Source organism: Strigops habroptila, chromosome 20, assembly GCF_004027225.2.
Source record: "Strigops habroptila isolate Jane chromosome 20, bStrHab1.2.pri, whole genome shotgun sequence".
Classification (NCBI taxonomy): domain Eukaryota; kingdom Metazoa; phylum Chordata; class Aves; order Psittaciformes; family Psittacidae; genus Strigops; species Strigops habroptila.
The window spans coordinates 5,463,847-5,486,516 of NC_044296.2; the positions used below are offsets into that span (position 1 = coordinate 5,463,847).

The window sequence follows — 22,670 nt, forward strand, 5'->3', positions numbered from 1 at the left end:
TGGGCTGGACCACGCAGGGCTCAAATCACTTGATCCTGGGAGGGAAGTGCTGGTGAGGGAGCAGCTTCTGAGCTTTGGGGTTGAAAACCCTCAAGCAGAAGGCTGGAGGGGGTTGCTGGGGGTGGCAGGGTCCTTGAGGAAACCCATAGAGCAGGAGTGGAAAGGAGGGAGCAGGGCAAGCTGAGCAGCGCCCCAAGGCCCTGTCCTGCCTAGCAGGTACATTAAGCTCTTTCCCTTAATTTGTACAAGCCAGGCTGTTCCTTTCCCTCCTGAGTTTATGCTCAACTGAAGAAGGCAAAGGGCCTGGGAAGGGAGTGTGGCACGTAAGGTTGGTGCAGCAGATCATGGTTTGCAAATGTCATCTTCCCTCCACAAAGTGGAGGTGGTTCCTGCGTGCTTGAAACGGCAAAACGAGGCATGGAGCTGGTGTGGGAGGTGAGAGGAGGGGAACAGGGGATGAAATGGGATTGCTTATCCCTGGCTGCTCCTGGGAGTTACAGAACTGTAGAATCATGGACCGGTTTGGGTTGGAAGAGACCTTGAAGACCATCCAGTGTTCAACCAGCACGAGCTTTTGTGTAGATGATCCCAAAAATTATTCAGTCAGCAAGTGCTCCAGGGAAAACTGGATGGCTTTGGGTGTCAAACCTATATGGAGTTGCCATGTACCAAGCTAAAGTTGTCTCAGATTGCTTTATTCACTTACTTGTTTCTCCAGGCTCTCCAGAAGCAGCTCACCATGCCCAGGATGCTGCAGCTCTTTCTGCTTATGGGAGCCACATTTAAGGAGTGGGGAAACCCCCCAAACTTGTGATTAGTATTGTAGCTTACTTGATGTTTGTGAGCCTCATCAAACAGTGTTGGTTTCATAGAATCATAGAATGGTTTAGGTTGGAAAGGACCTTAAGATCATCTAGTTCCAACCCCCCTGCCATGGGCAGGGACACCTCCCACTAAACCATGTCGCCCAAGGCTCTGTCCGCCCTGGCCTTGAACACTGCCAGGGATGGAGCATTCACAACTTCCTTGGGCAACCCATTCCAGTGCTTCACCACCCTCACTGAAAGAACTTGTTCCTTATATCTAATCTAAACTTCCCCTGTTTAAGTTTGAAGCCGTTACCCCTCGTCCTACCACTACAGTCCCTAAGGAAGAGTCCCTCCCCAGCATCCTCATAGGCCCCCTTCAGATACTGGAAGCTGCTCTGAGGTCTCCACGCAGCTTCTCTTCTCCAGGCTGAACAGCCCCAACTTTCTCACCCTGGCTCCATACGGGAGGTGCTCCAGCCCCTGATCATCCTCGTGGCCCTCCTCTGGACTTGCTCCAACAGCTCCATGTCCTTTTTATGTTGAGGACACCAGAACTGTACACAGTACTCCAAGTGAGGTCTCATGAGAGCAGAGTAGAGGGGCAGGATCACCTCCTTCGACCTGCTGGTCACGCTTCTTTTGATGCAGCCAAGGACACGGTTGGTTTCTGGGCTGCGAGTGCACGCTGAAGCCGGCTCATGTTAAGCTTCTTGTCAACCAACACCCCCAAGTCCTTCTCTGCAGGGTTGCTCTGAATCTCTTCTCTGCCCAGCCTGTAGCAGTGCCTGGGATTGCCCCGACCCAGGTGTAGGACCTTGCGCTTGGCTTGGTTAAACTTCATAAGGTTGGCATCGGCCCACCTAACAAGTGTGTCAGGGTCCCTCTGGATGGCATCCCTTCCCTCCAGCCTATCAACCGAACCACACAGCTTGGTGTCGTCGGCAAACTTGCTGAGGGCGCACTCAATCCCACTGTCCATGTCGCCGACAAAGATGTTGAACAGGACCGGTCCCAACACCGATCCCTGAGGGACACCACTCATTACAGGTTTCCAACTGGACATCAAGCCATTTACCACAACTCTTTGCGTGCGGCTATCGAGCTAGTTCTTTATCCACTGAGTGGTCCATCCATCAAGTTGATGTCTCTCCAATTTAGAGACAAGGATGTCATGCGGGACAGTGTCGAACGCTTTGCACAAGCCCAGGTAGATGACGTCAACTGCTCTGCCCCTGTCCATCAGTTCTGTAGCCCCATCATAGAAGGCCACCAAATTGGTCAGGCAGGATTTCCCCTTAGTTTATGTGAAGAAAACGTGCTTAATGATCCAAGTAGGTCATCCTGCCTGCCTGGGAAGGGCAGGTTGTAAAGAGCTGCCTTCTCTGGGAGGTTGCTAAGACTCAGGCTACTGCTCCCTGTTGTGCCATCTCCTCTCTAATGATTGTCCTGGTCCTGCTGGCTGGGAGCTGAAGCTGCACATTTGGAGTGCAAGAAGAAATGTGGAGGTTGGTTTGTTCCTTTCCCTTTCAATGTGCTCGTGTTGGTGCCTCAGGAAGCCCTGTTTGGCTGCCTGTGCTGGTTCAGATACTGCTTTTATAACATGAGACCTTCTAACAGTCTTCCAGTGCCTAAAGCGGCTACAAGAAACTTGGAGAGGGGCTTTGGATGAGGGCGTGTAGGGACAGGACAAGGGGAATGGCTTTAACCTGCTAGAGGGGAGATTGAGATGAGCTCTGAGGCAGAAGCTCTTCCCTGTGAGGGTGCTGAGGCGCTGGCACAGGGTGCCCAGAGAAGCTGTGGCTGCCCCATCCCTGGCAGTGTTCAAGGCCAGGTTGGACACAGGGGCTTGGAGCAACCTGCTCTAGTGGAAGGTGTCCCTGCTCATGGCAGGGGCTGGAGCTGGAGGAGCTTTAAGGTCTTTTCCAACCAAACCGGTTGGGTTTAAACTGTTGGGATCTCAAACTGTGATTAGTCAGCTCTTGCTTCTCCCCCTTTATTAGTGGCACTTTGAGAACAACATAGTGGAGGATCCACCTGAGGATCCTTCCCCTGCACGAGGACACTGCACATGTTAAAAGTGCTGAATCCTGCTTCTCGGCACGAGCCTGCAGGCAGGAGATTCGGAGCAATGCTCAGAAGACAAAGGCAGGAAGTGAATTCTGGACCAAGCCTTCACAGAGGTGGATTGTGCTTCTCTGACCTGGGGTTGGGAAACAGTAATCTGGGATCTTGTGGCAGCTGAAAACTCCATCTGAACACACAGAGTCCCAGGGGCTACTTGGGGTCATGTGCTGTGTTCATGTCCCTGATGTTTTTGCAACTAGAAAGGCAACAGGAGGTTGTCTGTTGCCTTGCTGTTGACCTACAGCTCTCCCAGTAGCCAGGAGACACTCCAGTGAATGGTGCTTGTGGGTTGTGACCTGCTAGAAGGAGATCTGAAGCATATCCTACCGCTGAGCAAAGGTAAGGGGACAACTGGCTGTTGCTGTAGCTTCTCTGGAAGGCGGTGAGGAATGTGACTTCAAAGTCCTTCAGCCTTTTATGGGCTCACTTTAAATTGGCGTCGTGGTTTTAGCGTGGTGCCGCTGTGCCTGGATGTCATCACAGAGCTGGCTCTGTCCTGGAGAGGTTACGCTTCCTGCTGGGATGTTTGCTGTCTAATTGATCTCATCAAGCTTTGCTGTGACTTCTGGTACACGGATTTGGACTTGAAGGCTGTGATGAAGAGAGGAGCCAGAGGCTGGGAAGAGGCTGGTGTCCCGACCGTGCTGCCGGGGTGCACTCGACATGCTGGGGAGCATGTGTTGTTCCACTCCTGTGACTGGCAGAGTGGAAAGGAGCAGGAATACTGTGTTCAGATAAGACTGCACCTTTCCCATGAGGCAGATGTTTGCCTGAACATCCCACTGGATTGCATAATTACAAAGCGGAGCATGGAGCCGAGCGGCTGCAGCCTCTACTGCTGCTGGGGATAAGCTATTGTGTGCTCCTCTTGATGAGATGTTGTTCTGCTTTTGCTGCCTGCTGTGTCACGCGGCTCGGGCTAAAGCCCTCCAAAATTGTCCTTTTCTGTTCCCTACACACAGCTGATCGGAGACAAGAAAACAAATCACTTCTTTCTCAATTTCATTTCCCTGGTCTTGTCCTGCTCGTTCCTCGCTGTAATTGGGCTGAACCACTGGAAGTGCTTTTCTGCTGAGCTGGCAAGGAAACATTTCAGCACGGTGTGTCCTGCATCAGCAGCGTGGCCCCAGGGAAGTGAACACCCGGGATGCCATCCCCACCTGCAGCCAAGGGAGGAATGTGTTAACTGCCCCCCTGCATCTTCAGCTCCTGCCCTGCCTCCGGAGCCCGGATAAGCAGATGGATTTCTGAGGCAGAAAGAGTTTCTGCATAAACAGGAGGGACAAGACAAGGGGAAATGGCTTTAACCTGCCAGAGGGGAGATTGAGATGAGCTCTTAGGCAGAAGCTCTTCCCTGCGAGGGTGCTGAGGCGCTGGCACAGGGTGCCCAGAGAAGCTGTGGCTGCCCCATCCCTGGCAGTGTTCAAGGCCAGGGGCTTGGAGCAACCTGCTCTAGTGGAAGGTGTCCCTGCCTCTGGCAGGGGTTGGAGCTGGAGGAGCTTTAAGGTCCCTTCCAACACAAACCACTCTGGGATTCTATAAAAAACAAAACTCAGAGGCTGGTAGGTGCCTTCCCTGCAGATCATCCCCCTGTGGCAATCCCTTGCAGTGGCTGGACCACGCAGGGCTCAAATCACTTGATCCTGGGGGGAAGTGCTGGTGAGGGAGCAGCTTCTGGGCTTTAGGGTTGAAAACCCTCAAGCAGAAGGCTGGAGGGGGTTGCTGGGGGTGGCAGGGTCCTTGAGGAAACCCACAGAGCAGGAGTGGAAAGGAGGGAGCAGGGCAAGCTGAGCAGCGCCCCAAGGCCCTGTCCTACCTAGCAGGTACATTAAGCTCTTTCCCTTAATTTGTACAAGCCAGGCTGTTCCTTTCCCTCCTGAGTTTATGCTCAACTGAAGAAGGCAAAGGGCCTGGGAAGGGAGTGTGGCACGTAAGGTTGGTGCAGCAGATCATGGTTTGCAAATGTCATCTTCCCTCCACAAAGTGGAGGTGGTTCCTGCGTGCTTGAAACGGCAAAACGAGGCATGGAGCTGGTGTGGGAGGTGAGAGGAGGGGAACAGGGGATGAAATGGGATTGCTTATCCCTGGCTGCTCCTGGGAGTCCCAGGGGAGGCCCTGGCATGGTAGGACTAAAACTCAAGAGTCCTTTTCTGTGTTGGACACTGACCCTATAGAGGCTTTCCTGGAGTAAATCCATCCCTGTCCTGTGGGGTACCAGCGTCATGGTGGGGGTGGCCAAGCCACCGTGGCTGTGAATAGCGAGGCATATAAAAAAGCAGATGCTAAATCAGAGATGGGAATTGCTGAATGCTACAACCAAAGCATTCACCTCTGAGGCGGCAGAGGAGCTTGAGCCTTGGCCAGAGCCGTGCCCAGATGAGAAGAGGAGCCGAAGGCAGCAGGTGAGGCGATGTGTACTGCAAGACCCAGGCAGGGGGGAAAGCTGGGGTTTCATCCCAGGGTTCCCCTTCCAGAGCCGCTCATCACATTCCTGAATTCACCCTCACTAAGCAGCACCAAATAGGTTAAGGATCAACTCAATCAGCTCTTAAAGAGCTGAACCTTCCCACGGCAGAGCTCCTGTTCCCCACAAACCCGGTTGCTGTCTCCTGCGGCTGTATAACCCCCAAAGCTGGTGTTAAATCAGGTCTCTCAAGGCCATCTGTCAGCTCGGTTGAGATGAGCAGAGCCAAGGAGCCAGTGCAAGATTTGTTCTCATTTTCTGCCTAGACAAGTCAATTTTATAAAGCTGATTTGGGGGGGGGGGGGGGGGGCGAGGTTTTGCTGGTGCTGCCCTTGTCCACCTGAAGCATCATTTCTCCCAGAGATCCGCAGCTCCTTGCGCCCAGATCACCTCTTTCTGTTGCACAGGCATTGGTCTTGATTCCACTCTTGGTACGTGTACAGCAGCAGACACCTAGAAGCTGGGGGTGAAAGCAGCTTGTGGTAATTATCACAAAATTCAAGCTAATCTCCTGCTCTGGAATTGTGACAAAGTGCAGAACAGCAATTAGTGCAGCAGGAGAGCGGCCGTAGCAGGGAGAGCACAGTGTCCCTGTGCCACGCTGTGCTCCCAGTGAATTCCAGCATTCAGCTTGGAGCAGGATTTGCCCCTTTGGGTTCCTCTGTGGGCTTGAGTTGCTTCTCCAGCTCGTGCCCTGAATGTTCATTAGCCAAATGCTCACTTAGTGCCCTATCTCCTGCACCACTGCGGGGCTTCTTGTTGGATGTTCAGAGAGTTGTATTGTCGTAGGCCGAAGAACTGATTTTTGAGCACAAAACCTGATAATTTGCTGATATGACAAAGGGGAATGGCTTAAAGCTCAAAGAGGAGACATTTAGATGAGTCATTAGGAAGAAGTGCCTAAAGGGGCTACAAGAAACCTGGAGAGGGGCTTTGGACAAGGGCCTGTAGGGACAGGCCAAGGGGAATGGCTTTAACCTGCCAGAGGGGAGATTGAGATGAGCTCTGAGGCAGAAGCTCTTCCCTGTGAGGGTGCTGAGGCGCTGGCACAGGGTGCCCAGAGAAGCTGTGGCTGCCCCATCCCTGGCAGTGTTCAAGGCCTTGGACACAGGTTGGAAGAGACCTTAAAGCTCATCCAGTTCCAACCCTCTGCCACGGGCAAGGACACCTTCCCCCGGACCAGGTTGCTCCAAGTCCTGTCCAACCTGGCATTGATCCTCCGGGGCTTCTCCTGCTCTCCATTGAGGAGGGCTGGACATCTGCTCCCCCTGGAGAAGTACCACTACCACCCCCCCAGCTTGTGTAGATATCCCTCGTGAATCAGAGGACTTGTGGTCCCACGTGCGAGGCTCTTGGCAGGTCAGCAAACACCTCGTGGGGCCAGCAGCAGAGGAACCTGTTCTCTCTGTTGCCTAGAAATAAGGAGGTCCTTGCAAACTTGGGCTCATGCTAGGAAATGGGAAGATGGCCTCACCTTAGAGGAGGCTTTGGGCTCCTGTTTCCATCTCTGATGAGAGATCTAATCTAAAAACCCTAATTTCTCACCGTTCACTGTAATGGAGTAATGGTGGCTTCTCCCCAAGGCAGTAGTAGAGATAAATGATGCATTCATTTCTGCGGTATATTTGGACGTTGGGTTCTATAAATAGATTCAATTATCAATGTGGTTTGTCAAGTGCCTTCTGAGTGGCTGGAAAGCAGCTTCCTAAGTGTCTCTGTGGGCTTCTTATGGAACCGACTCTTCGGTGCAGTCTGGACCTATTGCCCTGCAGCAAGGATTTACAAGAACTGAGTCTCCTGAAGCCTCTAAGAAACATTATTCCTAAGAAAATATGTACATCTTTGCTTCTGAATGTAGAATTGTTTGGGTTACCCCTGTCATTTCAGACTCCTGCACTGGTGAAACTGAAAACTGAGCAAAAGCAACTGCTTTAAAGGCTTTCCAGCTTGCTTGAAAGAGCAAAGTGTCAGGCTGGTTTCTTGGTGGGGTGGTTGTTGGACTTTTCCCCAATGTCCCTACTTTTACTGATGCTCTTCCTTTCTCTCCTCAGGTCTGGCACCGAAGAGGGCAGCCGTCACCGAGGTGAGATGTGTAAAGCTGGCCCTGTACATCCTGTGTTGAGAAATGAGAACACAGAGCTCTGGGAAAGGCTCCTGTCTGGCTTTTCTTGAGCAAAGCTGAATTTCAAAGTACCTTTAAGATGACTGAAAACTTGATATCTGTTATGTGGGAGAAAGAAAATTAGTGGCAGGTCATTGGAATCCCTGTCTTGGCATCACCACAGCCACAGAGGGATTGTGAAGGGATTATGCCCACCATGTGGCCAGTTTTAGCTTTGTCATCCCTGATGTCTCATAGTAACTGGCTGAGGGCATCTCTTCCACACCAGAACCTGAAGGTGATAAATGGAGGATCCATGTACCAGACATTTCCAGGGCTCTGTGTTGAGTATCACCTGCTCCTGGGAGTGAGCCAAGGAGGCTGCAACTTGTGAAGCCATGAAACAAGGGAATAAATATGTCAAGGGACTGATCTTCCTCACCCCCAATCCAGGTCGCAGGTTGCTGAATCACTGTTACCTTCTGGTGCAAAGCTCTTCCCAGTTGGCAGCAGGGAATCTCGTGGGAGGATCTGTGCCTCAAAGCTGTTCCCTGAAGCCCACGCTCTTGGTTTAGGGCATCGTGTTCAACTGATTGTTGTTTGATCTGATTTTCTGACATAGTCCTTTCCATCACTCACCTGGGAGGCTGAATATCCTCCCATGGAACTGCCAGGGATGTGACACTTGATTTTTTTCCACCTCCCCAGAAATAATCCTAGTAGGAAGCTCAACTTGTGTGGAAGCTGATTGCTCTCTCAGTGCACAAATAGCCCCACTTTTTCGAGGAGGGGAGCACTTGGAAGCAAGCCTGGCTGTGCTCAGTGCTTCAAACAGAGCAGGAAATTAAGATTTTTTGCAGGAGAAATCACTGCCCTTTAGCACGAGCAGTCCAAGCACTTGAAGCAGAAATAGCTCCAGCTCTCGATTCAAAGCTAAAACACAAAGAACATCTGTAGTCTGAACAAAATTATCCATTGTCTGCTGTAGACATCACTTTGGAGAGGATGGGTCTGTGCAGCACTCGAGAGAGACACTGAGATAATGTTGTCCCTTGGGAAGTTGACCTTGGATCTCTCTGCATGCTGCTTGAAAGAATAGCCAAAGCCTGGCTGTTCTTTAAAGTAACCTACCCCTACGTGTCATTGGTGGAGTCTCAGCTGTCTGTTGGGCTCCACCATCCCCTGGGGTGGTGAGAGGGAGAATAAACTTCTCTCACTGTTTGATTTAATACATCGCTATTTTAGATCACTGAGAAACTGCAGTCAAGCAGTGGGGGCATCTTGGCAGCTGGAAAGCAAGGAGAACTTTCCTGAACTCAGCATCAATGCTGAGGGCTCTGCCCAGTTGATTTTGGGGTGTCAGATGGACGGGTTGGGTGTTCTAACTCTTCTTCTCTGGAGGGATGGATGGATAATTTAAACAGCCTTGTTTAAAGCTTGCTCCAGCCATAGAGGTCTCTCTGTCCTTCACAGCCATGATAGTGTGGTTGTGGCTCTGCTGCTCTCCTTGTTCATGTTGGCCACTTCAGCTTCTGGTCTGGGCTTTAGCTATGCTCTTTCATTGCAGGGACCATCGCTACCAGGACTGCCTGGCCAAGGGAAGAAGATTGGTCATCGAAGCGTTGATGCTTCTGGTGAAACCACCTACAAAAAGGTTTGGTTTTGTGCAGTGGGAGTAGCTGCAGTGTGTAAGGGGCAGGTTGAGAAGTTGGGGCCCAATAGCTGCCAGTCTGAGTTAGATTTTTTTCTATGCAGCACCCTTGTACTGCATAATCTTGCAGATGGCAAACCTGGAAGCCTTAACCCATCTCTTCAGCAGCTGGTAGAATTTGTTCAGCAGTATGTAGTGCCTGGGATGACCCCAGAGGAGTCATAGACATGACTATCATCAGCCATGAGATGTTATTGGGATAATCTGCTGTGAAATACTTACTGACTGCTCTTCTTATTTGCCAGACCACCTCGTCCACTCTGAAGGGGGCCATCCAGCTGGGGATCGGATATACTGTTGGCAATCTGAGCTCCAAGCCAGAGAGAGATGTCCTGATGCAGGACTTCTACGTGGTGGAAAGCATTTTTTTCCCAAGGTAATGGAGACAGGGAAACAAAACAGATGAGCAACCTGCTTAGTGGAAGGTGTCCCTGCCCATGGCAGGGGTCTGGAACTGGATGAGCTTTAAGGTCCCTTCAACACAAACCAGTCTGGGATTCTATGAGTTACTTCTTTTCTTCTCACTGATTCTTTTCAAGAGAGCTTCCTTCCATCTGTCTTTAGATCACTGAGTTGGATACTCTGAGTGTTTTAAATATGCATCCATCACATTCAAACAGAACAGTGGGAAGTGCTAGATTCTGCAGCACAGTGGCTTGAAAGGAAGTACAATGCAAGATGCAGTACTGTCTGCTTGAGTTTGTTAGCCTTCCTCCATGCTTTTCTTTCTACCTGTCCATCTAGACCTTCTTCCATGGAATTATACCATGTTTGAGATGGAAGAAACTGGAAGCTCTTTAACTGTGAATAAGCAAAGCTCATAAAAGCTACGTTCTCTGTGTGAATATATTTTGCTTGGTGGTTCCTTGCACTCTTTGGAAATAGATTTTTGGCAGATAATTTAAAACCTGTTTTCCTGTTGTTGTGCCACAGAAGAAAGATGGTTTTGTTTGTTGCTGTTCCTAAGATTTCTTTTAGCAAAGCTGAATTCATCTTAAATATACAGTAGCCTTGCTGTGACTGTACATATCTTGTGAGTGGTACTACAGAGGCCCTGCTCATGCCCCGTCTCTCCTGTGCAGTGAAGGAAGTAATCTCACTCCAGCTCACCATTATGCAGACTTCAGGTTCAAGACCTATGCACCAGTGGCTTTTCGGTACTTCCGAGAACTCTTTGGGATTCGTCCAGATGATTATTTGGTATGGATTGTTTTCTCCTTCCTCTCTCTTTCCTCCTTTGAGACAAGAAGTTTGCCCCTAAATCAAGGCTGCCACCAATTCTTGCCTAAAAGGGACAGAAAAAGAGATAAGGAATTGTTCTGATCCCAGCAAGGAGTGGGAACAAGCTATGGATTTAGGGACTGCGTTCAGTTTTGGAGGGGATCCAGTGATGGTCCCAGGAAGACCAGCAGCGCTCAGCCCAAGTCTTCGTTTGCTAAGAGGTGTAGCTGGATTCCACTGGAGGGAAAGGGAATGATCTGGTTCCACGTGTGCTGTGTGAGCTGTGCAGTGGGGTTCCCTCACTGTCACTTTTGGTGACAATAACTCACTGTGTTTACAAGCACAAGGAGTGGTGTTCTGCTGGGTTCAACCCTGTAGTGTCCCCTGGGGCTCTGAGGACAAAGATGGGAATTTTTCCTTGTGTACTCACTCCAGAGCTATGTGAGTTGTAGTTATTTTAATCATCTTACAGAGACAGAATAAAATACAGCTTGTTCTTGTGCTCAGAAAGCTGCTTAAAGCTGGAAAGGCTGTTTTTAAATACCCACTAATATAAGCTGTCGGAGCTTGAAGTACACTGGGGTTGAAGTTGGTCCTTTGTATGTATATGATGCCCTGCTCTTTAGAAAAGGACATTTATAGAGCCAGGGAAGGAAACACATCCAAATGAGCACAGGGTTTTTTTAATAGGCCTTTTTTCTGACTTCAGCTGTAGACAGGAGCAGTCGTAGCTGAGCACTTACCAGTAGAAACAAATCTGTGCCATTGCATGGTTTGACAGCAGCAGTGGTCCTCATCTGTGCCACCCAAGATAACACTGGCTGCTTTGATGCACGGCTCAAAACCTGGGTGAGGCAAAGAGCCTGCCTCACCTGCAAAGGTCACAGCTCTGATTTGTTGCTTCTGCTTCCCCTGATTGTCTCTTGCCTGCCACAGCAGCAAATGCCTTAATTATGCATGAGATAATTAACTTGATAAAGTCTTGGATCATTAATCTGCGCAGAGCTGAAAGCTGTTTTCAGTATGTAATGATGAGCAGTGAATTTATTGCTCTGATTATGTCTCTCACATACCCTCCCTCCCTCTCCCCATCTTGCCTCTTGCTGTGGCAGCTCTGACGTGATGCTGCCCTGAATTTGACCTACACAGTTACCTTGGGGTTGGTACCTGCTGCAAAGGGTATTTGCATGCTTATACTTTCTTCTTTTTTTAACCATGTCCTCATTTGAGGACCTGCTGTTTGCATACCGATGTCTAGAAACATCCTCCAAATCCAGTTCCTGATGCTGGACCCCTTTGCTGTGCTTACACTGTGCTGACCCTCTTCTTGTTTGGACACCTGGTCTGATACTTTTCCTGTGTTTCCAGCAGGATTGAGGGGTGAGATGTGGATTTCTCTGTAACAGGGAGCACGAAGCCAGAGGAGGCTGCTGGGAACAGCCAGTGCACTCTCTTCCCTCCAGCACAGTGATACGTGGTAGCCTGAGCAGATTGCCATGTCTCTTAAAATCCCATCTTTCGCTCCGCACTTGTGGTGATGTGCTGAAAGAAGCCTAAATGTCAGACACACACAGTGGGAGAAGATAAGATGTCATTATGAAGCCTGGATGTTGCTGAAAGCAGATGATTAGCTTTATCCCTGAGCAGTTGGGATGCTCTGAAATGTAATCTCAGTCTCTAATTGGAAACTGTCCATCCACTTTGCTTAGACCTACCCTATCATGAAAATAGTTCTTGTTGGAGCTTTGCTACCCCCTCATCTCCCAGGGAGACAACATGCTGGGGAAAGCCCTCAAGGGTGTAGGACTCAGTGTGCAATGAGTGAGGCCTAAAAACATGATCTTTTTTTCTCTTTTCCTCCCTAGTATTCCCTCTGTAACGAGCCTCTGATAGAGCTGTCGAACCCTGGTGCCAGCGGGTCCCTCTTCTATGTCACCAGCGACGATGAATTCATCATAAAAACTGTGATGCACAAGGAAGCTGAATTCTTACAGAAGCTCCTTCCTGGCTACTACATGGTGTGTATCCCCCCAGCACCTTGGACACGACTTGGGTTTGTTGTGGCAGCTTTTCTGTTCGTGTCCCCCACCCTTGTGGCCAATGTTACCACAAATCCAGGCCCAGAAGAACAAATCCTGCCAATTACTTGCGAAGACCATGTCCCTGGTTTATCCTGGGCCAGAGAACAGCTCTTGATTTCTGACTTCTGGAGAGATGAAGAGAGCTGTTATTTTTAAACTTGAAGTTCCCACTTACTGTGTTTATTTCTTTTCCAGTTTGGCTTCCCTTTTTTAGCTGCTGTTGATGGGGAAAGCAGGGAATTTCCAGGCTTGGTTGTTTGTCCAGAAAGTGCTGGACATCCCATTCCCTGTATTCAAGGCATAGTGGTATTTTCAGGTCCTAAAGCCAATGAAATGCAGGAGTTTGTCACATGTGTGCAGTAAGTTCTCATGGAAAGTTGAGAATATTTCTAAATGAAGACCCCCCCATCTGACTGTTCCAAGATCTGTTCACTATGAAGGTGGCAGAATAGGGTGCCCTGAGAAGCTGTGGCTGCCCCATCCCTGGCAGTGTTCAAGGCCAGGTTGGACACAGGGGCTTGGAGCAACCTGCTCTAGTGGAAGGTGTCCCTGCCCATGGCAAGGGGTTGGAACTGGAGGAGCTTTAAGGTCCCTTCCAACACAAACAATTCCGTGGTTCTGTAACGTGTGTTGAACACAGCAGGAGTTCTCTGCCACAATGACCTTTCCTCATTTTTTTTCCCAACCCTTCTGCAGAACCTGAACCAGAACCCCCGGACGCTGCTACCAAAGTTTTATGGACTGTACTGTGTGCAGTCAGGGGGCAAAAACATCCGTGTGGTCGTGATGAACAACATCCTGCCTCGTGTGGTGAAAATGCACCTGAAATTTGACCTGAAAGGCTCCACCTATAAACGCCGGGCATCCAAGAAGGAAAAAGAAAAGTCCAGCCCTACATACAAGGATCTAGACTTCATGCAAGACATACCCGAGGGCCTGATGTTGGATGCAGACACCTTCACTGCATTGATGAAGACGTTGCAACGTGACTGTCTGGTAAGGAGGGGAGCAGGTTAATGAAGTTCTGTGGCTCTCAAGCATGAGGAAGAGCAAATGATTGAGAACCTTATTAATCTGCTAACCCAAAAGCAGGATAAATCCCTTCTACTGCCCTTTTCCCTGAAAGCAAAGCAGTGGAATTGGATTTCATGACAGCCTTTGAGGACTAAGGCTGTGCTCCTTTGCCTGGTGCATCAGATCATGGCAGCCTGCTCCACTTGGAGCTGATCTGTTGGGACTAAATACATTTTTCCTATATAGTGTGCAGCAGGTACCTGGTACAACACTGTTATTTGCAATCCTTCAGCCCTTTGGGTTGATTATGGGATGGCCAAACTCCATGCAGTCAAGTTCAGAGATGACTTCTGATTCAGAAACGTTCAGCCTCTGGCAAAGGGCTTGATAGAGGCAATGTGGACGGGCTGTTCCATGCTTTGGTATCTGTGCTGCATTTGAGCTGCTGGCCTGATATTTTGTCTTTGTTCTTAAACTCAATACTAACCTGTAGGTGTTGGAAAGCTTTAAAATCATGGACTACAGCCTCCTCCTTGGGGTTCATAACATAGACCAGCAAGAACGGGAGCAGCAGTCCGAGGGAGCCCACAGCACGTCAGATGAGAAGCGTCCCGTGGGGCAGAAGGCACTTTACTCCACGGCCATGGAGTCTATCCAGGGTGGGGCTACCCGGGGGGAGCCCATAGACACAGATGACGCGTAGGTGAAAACCTGGTTCACTTGCGGGGGGTGGAGGTGGAGGCTGGAGTAGTGAATCCCAAATGAGGCCCATATGAACTGTCAAGAGTGAGCATCTCTTCTGGGGGTTGTGGTACTGCTGCCAATAAAGCAGCATGGTGTGAAAGGGGGAAGCTGAGGTGGGAAATACTGCTGGAAGGCTCCAGCCTCATGGTGATCTCTCTTCTTAGGCCAGTCTAGAGGTTGACAGCTGCTGTAACAGCCTCTGAACATCCACCCATGCTCTGGGAAGAAGCTTGCTCAGTTCTAGCTGAGCATCCAAATACTGGAGTGGAAGTAGGGATCAGCCTGTCCCTAGGAGCTTGGAGTTAATTCTCCATCACTCCATCTTTGGAATCCCTGGCAGTAGAATAGAATAGAATAGTTTGGGTTGGAAAGGACCTTAAGAACATCTAGTTCCAACCCCCCTGCCATGGGCGGGGACACCACACACTAAACCATGTCACCCAAGACTCTGTCCAACCTGGCCTTGAACACTGACAGGGATGGAGCATTCACAACTTCCTGAGGCCATCCCAGTGTGGTTACCAAACAGCAGCATAGCCAAGTGCTGGAGTAACTGGTGGAGCTATGGGTTGATGAGGTTGCCCAGAACCTGTCCTCTGCCTGCCCTGTGGCTCTGGGTACCAAACGTGCTAACAAATGGTGGAGTTTGCTCTTTTTTGGTGTCTGAAACCAGCTGCTCCAGTTTTGATGGAGGATCAGTCACAGCAGAGCTAGGATAATGCTTTGGTGTTTCCATTCTTCCAAGCAGCATCATTAATTCCAGTGGCACGCTTTTGTTGTGTGCTGGGGCTTGTGGTTGCTGCACCTTTGACAGGACCGATGTTAGTGTGGATGGATCTGGAAACACCCTCACCCTTAAAGGTTTGCTGCCCTAATAGGCGGGCAGCTTGTGCTCACCTGATAAATATTCTGAGCCCCAGAATAAGAAGTCCTGTAGCTAAGACAAGACAATGTGGTGCTGTCTGGCCCAGGCAGAGCTGTCATCTTTGGTCCTGTCCTGATCGTTGATGTTTGGTGATCCAGGCAGGCAGGAACCCTGGAGGCACTTGGTGTGAGATGGGCTGTGTCAGTCGGTGACTTCCCCTGGTTGTGCACAAAAGTGCACAGGTTTTGCACTGTTACCACCATATTGGAGCCCTCTTTTCACTGCTGCTGCTGCTGCCCACCCTTCTGCAGGGCTTGGGGTGTTATTTTGGGGCTGCACTCACTGAGGGTTTGTTCTACCTGCAGGATGGGAGGAATCCCAGCAGTGAATGGCAAAGGAGAGCGTCTCCTGCTCCATGTAGGAATAATAGATATCCTTCAATCATACAGGTAAGTAACTTTGCAGTTGTCTGTCCTTTAAGGGTGTTAACATCTATTTTAATCCTGAATGGAAGCAGGAAGGTTTTCCTCTGCTGAAGGGTTTGCTAATGAGCAGGCAGGCTGCCTAAAGCTGCCTAAAGCTGTCTGTCCATGCGTGTCACGAGCTGTGGATTTTTATCCTGTCCTTAGAACAGCTGGTGATGCAGAGCCATTCTTCTAAGGTATAATAGGTTTCCAAGGTATCATAAATCCAGGGCTGGAAGTTGATTTTCTGCCCCTCTTGGAGCCCAGCTCCTCCTTCCCTGTAGGGTTCCCAGGCAGTCCTGACCTGACTCAGAGATGCCGGTGTGCTCAGCCGACCTGTCTTGGCTGGAGGACAGGCTGTGCTTGGATGAAGGAGGAATTGTTAGCAGCTCAGTGATCTCCCCTGTGTGGTTTAGACAATGTGCCTGAATCTGTCTCTTTCTCTTCACTTCTCCCCTGGAATTTAGGTTCATCAAGAAGCTAGAACATACCTGGAAGGCCCTTGTCCATGATGGGGTGAGTGTCTGTCCAGGCACCAGTGTCTACCTGCCTTGGCTTCCTTTGTGCTACTTGCTGCTGATTACCTTGCTATTTATAGTGCCTGAACTGGCACAGTTGAAACTGATGAAAGGAATAGTTCTTGCCTCTTATGCCACCACAGAGGCGTAGTGCCACTTATTCCCAATCAGGTTTTCTTGCTCACTCCACCTCCTTGCATCTTTAGCTGTTGTGCTACCAGCTTTCCTCCTCTACTCCCATCTGTCATTTTCCTCCTCCCCATGACACCAGGAGCTGTACACACACATTGTGTGCATTCGGGTATGTCTTCAGAAGCCCTGTGTTTGCTGTCTTTGACTGACTGTTTCCACTCCAGTAACTATCTGCTAATACATCCCTCTCAGTGCTTCCCTGCTGTCGTGTCTCCTGCAGCAGCCGGGTGCATGTTTACAAAAGAACAACCTTGGATGTGGAAACTATTTCTCAGCATTACTTATCCTGGCTTCCCTTAAATAATAAGGCAAAGGAAGCATGTGGCTGCCGAGTCATGGTAGCACAGTGAAACAGCAGAGGCAGAGACAACTCCCAGTTTACCATTGTCAACAAAATGTGCAAACTGTTTGAGATGTGTGGAGAAACTTGGCTGCACGTTGGGGTCGGTGCCATGTGCCAAGGTCCTCGGATGTGCCTTGAGTGGCAGCAGAGCCAGGAGAAATGTCATGTGTGTAAAACTCCAGAAGGCTACAAAGGAATAAAATCACCAAAATCCATTCTAAAATTACAGCCAGAATATAATCAAATGCAATCAAATCAAAGGCAATGCTTCAGGCTTATTTATAGCATTAATCAGCTAATTTCAGTTAAGCCTTTCCATTTTAAGGCTCTATTAGGACTAAGTGTTGGAATAGAAAAGACTCTGTTGGTTGTGACAGAAATTCTGCCTTGAGGGGTAATTTTCCAATGCAACAACTGCACTTTGCCTCTGCAGGACACGGTGTCCGTGCACAGACCCAGCTTCTATGCAGAGAGATTCTTCAAATTCATGACCAACACGGTGTTCCGAAAGAATTCCTGTAAGTACCTCACTCAAGAGCTGTTGCCCCTGTGATGAGTCAAAGCAGTCGTGCTGCTTTGGTGCACGTGGAGGGTTTCTGGGCTAGAGTCTGAGCAGGCTTCTCCACTGAGAAGCGCAAAGCCCTCAGGTTGCCATGGCTTGTTTTACTCTGCTCAGACTGGCCCCAGGAGCTCTCCTCTCCCCACGGGCTGGCTCACGCTCAGCCCTTTGGAGATGGCACTTGCAGATTACATGTGTGTCTGTGCCAGAGGGCAGAGGCCTCTCTCCCTCTAGGAAGGGTAAAGTGCCTTTGGTGTGACAGGAGTTCATGGAATCATAGAATCAACCAGGTTGGAAAAGACCTTTCAGACCATCCAGTCCAACCGTTCCCCAGCACTGCCAAGGCCACCCCTAACCCATGTCACTGAGGGCCTTTTCTACACGGTGTGTGAACGCTTCCAGGGACGGTGACTCCAGCACTGCCTTGGGCAGCCTGTTCCAATGCCTGAGCACCCTCTGGGGAAGGAATTGTTCCTCAGCTCCATCTAAACCTCCCATGGTGCAGCTTGAGGCCGTTTCCTCTTGTCCCATCCCTTGTTCCTTGGGAGCAGAGACCAGCCCCCTCCTGGCTCCATCCTCCTGTCAGGCAGTTGCAGAGAGCGATCAGGTCCCCCCTGAGCCTTCTCTTCTCCAGACTAAACCCCCCCAGGTCCCTCAGCCGTTCCTCATCACACTTGTGCTCCAGGCCCTGCACCAGCTCCGGTGCCCTTCTCTGGCCCCGCTCCAGCACCTCAATGTCTCTCTTGCAGTGAGGGGCCCAGATCTGACACAGGATTCGAGGTGCAGCCTCACCAGTGCCCAGTGCAGGGGGACAGTCACTGCCCTGGACCTGCTGATATAGGCCAGGATCCTGTTGGCCTTCTGGCTACCTGGGCACAAGCTGGCTCATGTTCAGCTCCATCACTCAGCACCCCCAGGGCCTTTTCTGCCGGGCAGCTTTTCAGCTGCTCTGGTTGCTGGTAGGAATTTCATCTCCTTTCCCTCCTGTCATCCAGCTCTGAAGTCATCTCCCTCAAAGAAAGGGCGCAGTGCCTTGCTGGCTATCAAGACTGCTGGTCCAACGGCTGCGTTTTCAGCTAGCCAGCTTCCCTCTGAAAAGGATGAGACACAGTATGACCTTCGTGCAGCCCGGAGCTACCCCACACTTGACGATGAAGGTAATGGTCTGGTGTGGTGCCTCATTGCTATGTGAATACCCTCTCTCTTGTAGCAGTTCCTTAGGATCCTCCCCTGTCCTCGTCAAGTTCCCCAGTGTGCACCGACCACATGCCTTCCTTGATGGATAGCTCTTCACTGCTGTGTCTTTGCAGGTGCTAAACTTCACCAGGACAGGAGAGAATGTAAGAATATGCTCTCTTGTCACAGCACCAGCAGTTAGTTGTTTGGGGAAGCAGCTCCTCTGCATTGAAGAAGACCAAATCCCTTCTTTGTAGCACTGTATGGTTCGGAGTGAAAATGCTTGCGTGTGTCACTGCTGCAAGGCACCAGGAGTCATAGCCCTTAAAAAAAGGGGTGGAAGGGAAGGGCTGGGAGCTATAGGACTATAATGACAGTGTCTGAATAGTTAAAAAGGGCCATTGGAAAAAAGGCAGCTGGCCTGGTTCTGTGCTGCCTTTTGATCGCTTCCATCTGGGCTGACCTTACAGATGAGTGGCGAAGGGCAGGCTCCTCAAGTGCAAAGCGCCAAGCACTGGATTCGTCCCTTAATTCACTTGGATATTTATCTCAGGTGATCCAAGCCTTTTAATCCAGCTTTGGTTGCCAGCAAGATGCCTTCACTGGCGTTACGTTTCCTGTAAGTGTCTGTCTGTCCCACTGGGAGTGGTGCTTACTGGCTCTCATCTAGAGGATGCTTTGGAAGACACTGTTGCATTCATAAACCCAGCTAAACTTGTTGCAGTTTCTGTTTGAAGTGAGCAGTCCCAGGGAGGGTGTGCAAATTGATGGTGGAGCAGCCTCTCACAGGGCTGGCGTAGGTGACGTGTTGGTGTTTGACCTACTCATCCTTTTCTTCCTGCATCTCTCCTGCCCTCCACTCTGGACCAGCAGGCAGGCCAGACCTGCTACCCTGCACACCTCCTTCCTTTGAAGAAGCTACCACGGCTTCCATAGCCACAACACTGTCTTCAACATCTCTCTCGGTTCCTGAGCGATCCCCTTCGGAGACGTCTGAGCAGCCCAGGTACAGGTGAGGACAGCACTCACCCATCCCCTGCCCCACTGCAGCCGGGCGGCTGTTCCTCCTCGTGCTGCACATCTCAGTAGCTGCCCTGGGCTCTGGAATGCAAATGACTGACTTTAATGAAACCTCTCCTGGGAGCAAACAGACACAGCTTTGATGGGATTAATTATTGCTGGGAGAAGTGTCAGCTGTTAAGTAGAACATCTCCCTCATGGGGTGGGGAGTTAGAGCTGGGGACAGTACAGGATTCCTGACTTAAATCGCTCCTTAAACTCTACTGTTCTTGTTTCCTTCTGCAGGAGGCGTACACACTCCTCAGGGCAGGATGGCAGGTGAGGAAAGTCTCATCTCTTCTTGAACTGCTGTACAGAGACCTCACATTCATCCCTGTGTCTCTCGGAGGGCTGAATGTGAATTTCAGCAGCCCCAAGATTTCGGCATGGTCCTCTGCAGGATGATGATCCGCTTTCTGCAATCAAATGATCCCGGTTTCTTAGACAGAATTTTCCTTACAAGTGGATCTCTCAGTGCTTTGTGAGGAAAACAGAATCATAGAATGGTTTGGGTTGGAAGGGACCTTAAAGCTCCTCCAGCTCCAACCCCTGCCCCGGGCAGGGACACCTTCCACTAGAGCAGGTTGCTCCAAGCCTCTGTGTCCAACCTGGCCTTGAACACTGCCAGGGATGGGGCAGCCACAGCTTCTCTGGGCACCCTGTGCCAGCACCTCAGCACCCTCACAGGGAAGAGCTTCTGCCTCAGAGCTCATCTCAATCTCCCTTCTGGCAGCTTAAAGCCATTCCCCTTGTCCTGTCTCCACAGGCCCGTGTCCAAAGCCCCTCTCCAGGTCTCCTGTAGCCCCTTTAGGCACTGGAGCTGCTCTAAGGTCTCCCCAGAGCTGATTATTTTGATCTGCTGGGGAATTTCCTCTGGGGTTTTGAGAGGAAGAGGGGTGAGTTGCCTGGCATGAAGGTGGATGGGGAGTGCTGCCTCTTGGCTCTGGCTTCCAGCCAGGGGTGGCACAGAGCAGGACGGTGCTGCCAATGAACCTGGAGCTCTTTCCTTTCCCAAGCATGTGCCCCCACCTTCTCCTTCCCATGAGGTCTGTGGAGCCAGCCCTGGTAGCACAGGCAATTACTGCAATAGCATGAGGTATTAAACTGAAGACTCTCACAGGCAGCTGCTGAGTGTGCAGGTAAATCCAGTGTTAACCCTGGAGCATGCTTGGGCAGCTTTGGGAGTCTCAGAAGAAGTCAGAGGCTTTGACCCTTGTGTGGCTGATAGATAATGCCAGGCTAACTCTGGGCACAGGTTTTCCCCAGACGCCAATTCTCTTTCCTCCCGTACTGCACTGACGCTGGCTATTTAATCCCTTTCCTCTTGTCCTCCTGTCCCACCTCTCTCTTTGGTTTCCAGGTCACACGAGGAGGTGCGGGTTGAGGAGGAGCTTCAGCAGGTCAGTGTCGAGCTGGAGCCCAAGTGTGATGTTGAGATCGTAGCTCCTGAGGAAGATGACAAAGAGTGAGTGTTCTATGGTGCTGGGCAGCTTTGCAGACCCCTGCCTCATGTCATTTGGTCCTTCTGGATGTGACAGTGGAGCATCTCCAGCACCTCTGTAGTAAATCAGCCTTGCTTGCTCATTTCTGATGGCAGTGACTAGACTCTGTCATCTTTTCTCCCCTCCAGAGAGGCGGCTTCTTCAGCCTGTGCCATTGTAACGTCCACAGCTACTATAGAGGTGGAGACAGCCAGCCAGGCCTCAGAACCAGCCAGCCAGGCCTCGGAACCAGCCAGCCAGGCCTCGGATGAAGATGATGTGCCAGTCACAGACATATACTTTGTAAGACACCTTCTCTGCCTGGCCGGTTAGGGATGTGATAGGAAAGGTTGGACGAGGCAGTTGGGCACAGGGCAGTGCTATCTGTGTGTTGAGCACCTTGAGATCTTGACACTGGGTGGGTTTTTGAGTGCAGGCAAGTGGATTAACCCTTGGAGAATGCAAAGCAGCATCTTGTAGGGCTCAGATGGGTGGCACTGCTGCTGTGCATGTAACCATAGGTGGGCAGCTCTACTTCCAAGCAGGGTGAAGGGTTTATCTAGGCCGTGTTCACTCCTGGGACAAGCCAGGGTGAATGTAGGTGCAACTGAGGGGTTCTTCCTTCCTCAGCCAGAGAGCCCGAGCCCAAACATGCCACAGTGGCCTAGAGCCAGAAGGGAGGTGGTTGCAGTGGGGCTGACCTTGGGCTCTGGTGAACTCTGGCTTTTCCTTTCCCTGCAGGCAGATGCATTAGGTGATGCATTGGAAATCTAGTGCTGAGACAGGGAGTAAGTGAGGTGGTTGCTGGTTGGCAGCAGAGTGCTGTGGAGCCCAGAGCTGTGTTCCTCAGTCAGCCGTCACAATGTCTGAGCAGCTTCTACAGCCCAGAGAAGAGTTTTTAGCCACATGGACGTGCCCTGTGGGTTCCCAGAGCAGAGCTGAGGGTCTGACCCTGAGACCTCTCCCCTGTGTCCAGGCACTGGAACCATCTCAGTAAAGGAGGTGCCCATCTCCTCCCTGCTCCGACATGGTGCTGTTGGGAATGTGGTGCTGGAGCTGAGCTGAGCCTTTGTGATGAGCTCCTTCAGGCTAACCTAAAAATGGCAACGTTTGCCTTTCCCTGTGCTTGCATGACTCTGGTGCAGAGCTGCTCACTCATTGCCGAGTCATTCCAAGGCTCGTGGGAGCTGTGGAAGGAATCAGCTCCATTTTAAAGGCTTGTCTGGTTTGGGGTTTTATGCATGCTGTTTAAAATGCCAACAGCTCCCTCTAACACCACCTGCTCTTTCTTTGCCTGTGGATGGCAGCTGGGTTCAAGCTGCCTGTTCCGGTGGCAAGTGTCTTATAGGAAGGGTCAGTTTCTCTTCCTCCCTGTCCGTGGGCATATGGACTCACCCCCCAACTTGTGGGACTCCTCTTTATCCAGAGGAAGCCATCTGTGTGCAGTGTGTGCTCCCAGAGAGCGTGACCGACTGCTCATCAGCATTTCATACTTCATCCGAGTCCTTGTTTTGCATTAAATGTGTGTTGTGTGCTGTGGAGTGTTTCTCACTGCTGAGATGAAGGGAAAAGCTGATTTTGGGTTCCCATGGGTGCTGTCCTTGGAAAACCACTTGACTGGAGCATCGGAGTGCAGCAGGGCTGGAGCCACGGCTGCTCATTGCCAGGAGTGCTCCAGGGGTGACGGTCAAGGGATGATTTGTCAAGTCCTAGGGGACCATGATCCGATCTCTGGGAGTCTGCT

At 50.7% G+C, this 22,670-nt stretch overlaps 1 protein-coding gene across 8 annotated transcripts in view; it reads left to right on the top strand.

The window, feature by feature from the left end:
* PIP5K1C (phosphatidylinositol-4-phosphate 5-kinase type 1 gamma) overlaps positions 1–22,670 on the top strand; it is a 40,515-nt gene that overhangs the window by 11,356 nt on the left and 6,489 nt on the right. For 4 of the 8 annotated variants that reach the window (XM_030509772.1, XM_030509770.1, XM_030509773.1 and 1 more), the window contains exons 2-16: positions 7,449–7,480; positions 9,066–9,152; positions 9,455–9,585; positions 10,292–10,409; positions 12,296–12,448; positions 13,208–13,507; positions 14,019–14,224; positions 15,500–15,583; positions 16,066–16,114; positions 17,085–17,169; positions 18,206–18,367; positions 19,257–19,398; positions 19,692–19,724; positions 20,806–20,910; positions 21,076–21,229. In XM_030509772.1, coding sequence (XP_030365632.1) covers positions 7,449–7,480; positions 9,066–9,152; positions 9,455–9,585; positions 10,292–10,409; positions 12,296–12,448; positions 13,208–13,507; positions 14,019–14,224; positions 15,500–15,583; positions 16,066–16,114; positions 17,085–17,169; positions 18,206–18,367; positions 19,257–19,398; positions 19,692–19,724; positions 20,806–20,910; positions 21,076–21,229 — 1,841 coding nt within the window. The remainder of the gene's footprint in view (positions 1–7,448; positions 7,481–9,065; positions 9,153–9,454; positions 9,586–10,291; positions 10,410–12,295; positions 12,449–13,207; positions 13,508–14,018; positions 14,225–15,499; positions 15,584–16,065; positions 16,115–17,084; positions 17,170–18,205; positions 18,368–19,256; positions 19,399–19,691; positions 19,725–20,805; positions 20,911–21,075; positions 21,230–22,670) is intronic. The other 4 variants (XM_030509775.1, XM_030509771.1, XM_030509774.1 and 1 more) reach the window with 1 other exon arrangement.